The following is a 4,272-nucleotide window of genomic DNA, read 5'->3' on the forward strand; positions in this document are numbered from 1 at the left end:
GAGTGTGGTGGATGGATAGTGGGGAGCTGCCTCCGGGATCGGCGTGCATGGGGGGGAGCTGCCCCCCCGGGAGCGGGGTCGGGGTGCATGGTGGGAGGGGGAGCTGCCCCTGGCAGCAAGTTCGTGGTGCACGGGGGAGCTGCCCCCCGGGAGCAGGGTCGGGGTGCATGGGGGGAACGGGGTGCATGGGGGAAACTTCCCCCCGGGGAGCGGGGTGCATGGCGGGGGGGAGTTGCCCCCTCGGGGAGCGGGGTCGGGGTGCACGGGGGCAGCGGCCGGGGCTGGGCAGGATGGCTAGCGGGAGGGAAGCTGGCGGGGTGGGTGCGGGGAGGTCGGTACCTTCTCGCCGGTCACCACATGCAGCCCCTCCCGCACTTTGGCGAAGGACCCCTCTCCCAGCTTCCTGCCGATCAGGTAGTTGCCGACGCGCTTGGTGTGCTGGAAATCGCGGAGCCGCTCCCGCGCGCCCGCTGCGCTGACCCAGGCGGCCAGGAAACTTCCCTCCGAGCCCAGGGGCGGCTTCCGCGGCTCCCCGCCATCGCCGAACCCCGCCGCCGGCGGCTCGCTCAGCAGCCCGTCGCCCGCAGCCGCCGGCATCCTCCTGCCCCGCTTCTGCCCCGTCCGCCGCCGCCGCTGCTACTGCTGCTGCCGCCGGGCGCCTTCACTGGGCATCGGGGCAAGTCCCGCCTCTGCAGGGTCCCGCCGTGGCCAGCGGCTCTGGGCGCCCGCTCCCAGCTCTGCAAGCCCCGCGGAGAGGCTGCAGCCAGGCGCTCGCCTCCCGAGCGCACGTGGGGCTGGGGGGCGCTGCTCAGGCGCCTTCTCGAGGCAAGGAGAAAAGTTCCTCCGACCAGCCGCGGGCTACACTGGGGGGGAGGTGGGGCGGCCGCTCCAGCACGATCCTCTCCGGAGAGCGCCGGCAACAATGCAGTGTGCAGCCAGCCTAGCAACTACTGAAGGCGAGCGAGCAATGCTGGCACACAGCGCATCACGTTGAGAAGCAAGCGAGAGCCAGCTCCCGCAGATCAATTGTCTCCAGTCCCCCTGCAATCCGGTTTCCCTATTGGGTCTGTTTCTCTTTACCCCTCCCCTCTCTCTGTGTGTGTCTGTCTCCCTCGCTCTCCTGGACTGTGCAGAGAGAGGTGTTTTCTCTTTGCTTGAGGCGCCCTCTCGGATGGGGGAGGGAGGGGAAAAGCCTCATTCCGTTTGAATGTGCAGTAATTTAATCCGATCACACGCGGCGGGAACAGATGTGATCTAAACTCAACACAGCAGCCTGAACATTTTCAAACGCTGGTCCCCCACTCCTTCCCCCTCTGCTAGTGCACGGCTCTCAAAACAGAACACCCCAAAAACCCTCTCCCAGAGAGAAAAGCCACCTGAAATTCATGACGGTGCACCTCTCTGTATATAATTAGACTGCAAATCCCAGCTCCCAGCCAGATACAGCCATTCGACGTGGTTCTTTTTCTGGACATGTATGCGTGTGGTTATATTTTCTCATGTTTTATTCTTGCTTGAGAATATTTTTATGCTGCGCCGCTTTCCCCACCTTTCTGCTTATGAACACTTCAGGTGTGTGTTTTTTCACTCCTTTGTTGGTGGAATGTGCTCCAGAGCTGAGATCGTGACAGCTCTGCTAGTGAGTGCATGAATACTTCCCCCCCTCTACGTTGTTAATAAATCCAGAGAGTGTCAATGCAGTTCCTATGCAGCTTTTCGAGTACCACCCTTTTGCTTCAGTTCAAATTATCACTTTATTTACAAGTGGGTTCTACATTTTTAAGTTCTCTACCCTGATTTTGTTTTTACCGATTAATTCCAAGTTGCATTTTACAACATAACTTTATTTGGTATAGCTTCTTTCCTATAAACTGTATCCCCCTTAGTGGAGCGTGGAGCAAGGGCAATCCTTTCTGCGCAGATCTTCCTCATCTCAGGGAAAGGGAGAAGAAATCAGACCCTTCCATTCTCCTCCCCTTCCCTCTTTTGTACACAGTATGTGCAGGTATTTACAGTGGCAATCAGGGACATATACAAGGGAGGATAATAGAATCTAGAGATTTAAAAGACCTATTGGATCATGAATGCACTGAGGTCCTGATCCTAAAGCTAATCACCCCTCAACTTACACTGAAGTTCCTGGGAGTTGAGGACATTCAGTACCTCACTCAGGTACTGAATTCCTGTGTATACATAAAATAGGGTTACCATACGTCCGGATTTTCCCGGACATGTCCAGCTTTTTGGTCCTCAAATCCCCATCCAGGAGGAATTTCCAAAAACCTGAACATGACCGGGAAAATAGGGAGGCATGGTAAGGGGACCGCCTCCTTCCCAGGGTTCAACTTTCCCGGCTCTCGCCGCTCTCCCCAGCGCAGCAGCAGCCGGAGCCCGGGAGGAGGCAGCTGCAAGCTGGGATGCTGCCGGCCAGCACCGCTCAGCCAGGGCCGGGGCCGGGCCGGAGCCGCTTGGCCAGAACCGGGGCCCGAGCCAAGCCGGAGCCGCTGGGACCGGGGCTGGGGCTGGGGATGCTCAGCCAGCGCCGCTCGGCCAGGGCCAGGCCGGAGCGGGTAGGTGGGGCCGGGGGTGCTCGGCCGCTGGTCAGAACTGGGGCCCGAGCCGAGCTGGGCTGGAGCGACCGGGGCTAGGGGTGCTCGGCCGGTGCCGCTCGGCCAGGGCCGGGGCCGGGCCGGAGCTGCTCGGGTGCTCGGCCGCTGGCCGGCGGCCAGAACCGGGGCCCGAGCCAAGCTGGGCCAGAGCGACCGGGGCTGGGGGTGCTCGGCCGCCAGCCAGCGCCGCTCGGCCAGCGCCGCTCGGCCAAGGCCAGGGGTGCTCGGCCGCTGGCCGGCGGCCGGAACCGGGGCCCAAGCCGAGCCAGAGCGACTGGGGCTGGGGGTGCTCGGCTGGCGTCCCAGGGCCCGAGCCGGGCCGGAGTCGCCAGGGCCACAGCCTCTTGGCTGGCCGCCGGAGGGAGCCGCTCGGCCTGGGGGGCCGGACTGGGTCACGTCTCCTCCCGCCCCCACCCCCCCAGCTCCAGCCCCAGCTTACCTGCTGCCTGCCTGTTTCAGGCTTCCCGCGAACATTTGATTAGCGTGAAGCAGGGGAGGGGGAGGAGCAGGGGGCGGAGCATTCAGGGGAGGGGGCGGAGTTGGGGCAGGGACTTTGGGGAAGGGGCGGGGCTGGGGCCCCTTGGAGTGTCCTCTTTTTCAGGGGATCCAATATGGTAACCCTACATAAAAGCCCTTCCTGAGCTGGCCCAGAAGGCCATTGACCTCTTCTCATTTAAATTCCTACCTAACCCCTCCCTGTACCATGACACCCACAAGAAATCAAAGCTGTTTCTCTTTATTGACACTTAAAAAGTCAAAATAATTTTGCTCCATCATGTACACTGTGGAAGCAGAAAAAGAACTGTCAGAAAAGAACTGCAATGATAGCTGTGTGTATGTTAATGACACCACATTACAAGACATGCATTTTAATCTCATTACCACTGCAGGCAATCATATTATTTACTGGCCTGCAGATAGAGTTTTCCAAGTAGCCCTTAGGTTCCAGATACCCTTTAATTGGACTAGTTTAGTACCTGATAGATTTCAGAATTTGTTTTCACTGTTACCAGAGATTCAGAAAATCTCTGAAGTACAAGGGCAAATTCACATGCTTCAAAATATATATCAAGTTGAAAAGTATGCCTTTCAGACTGCTTATAGAGTATCCACTTTATGTATTAAGTATGATGTATTGTGCTTTGTGACTAAGGCTGTACCACAACCTCATTATAGTATTACTATGGGAATGTTATTGCTTGTGTTGCTATTAGTTATCTTAGGATTATGTTATTGTTGTTGTAAAAGACGTAATAATAGTAATACCTTTCATGTTCATGCTAATCATGCATTGTCATTACATCCAATTAGAACCGCTAAGATTGAAACATCTGATGTAGAATCTGAAGTCCAGGACTTGATGCAAATAGAGGTTTGAGAATGTTTGTTGTACTAGAAGTACAAAAGGGGGGGTTGTGGAAGCAGAAAAAGAACTGTCAGAAAAGAACTGCAATGCATGACAGTTTGTTAGCAAGAGTCAGGCTAACTGTAGCCCTGATAACGCGAGATTTGTAGAAGCGAGGATTGTGTGAGGCGGGTGAGAAAGAACTGTGTGAGAAGTTATTGCGACCTTGTGTAGATAATATGGAATGTAGACTAAGAGTCTACATTAGTGAGCAAAACAAGATATCAGAATGACCTATGTATAAACAAAATGCAGTTG

At 56.3% G+C, this 4,272-nt stretch overlaps 1 protein-coding gene across 1 annotated transcript in view; it reads right to left on the bottom strand.

The window, feature by feature from the left end:
* Positions 1-597, bottom strand: part of LOC113406382 (hormonally up-regulated neu tumor-associated kinase-like) — a 75,348-nt gene extending 74,751 nt beyond the window's left edge. Inside the window, exon 1 of the mRNA XM_026650965.1 lies at positions 340-597. Coding sequence (XP_026506750.1) covers positions 340-597 — 258 coding nt within the window. The remainder of the gene's footprint in view (positions 1-339) is intronic.
* Positions 598-4,272: the final 3,675 nt, after the last annotated feature.

The sequence above is a fragment of the Terrapene carolina genome, unplaced genomic scaffold (assembly GCF_002925995.2).
Source record: "Terrapene carolina triunguis isolate 2854851 unplaced genomic scaffold, T_m_triunguis-2.0 Scaffold30, whole genome shotgun sequence".
NCBI lineage: Eukaryota > Metazoa > Chordata > Testudines > Emydidae > Terrapene > Terrapene triunguis.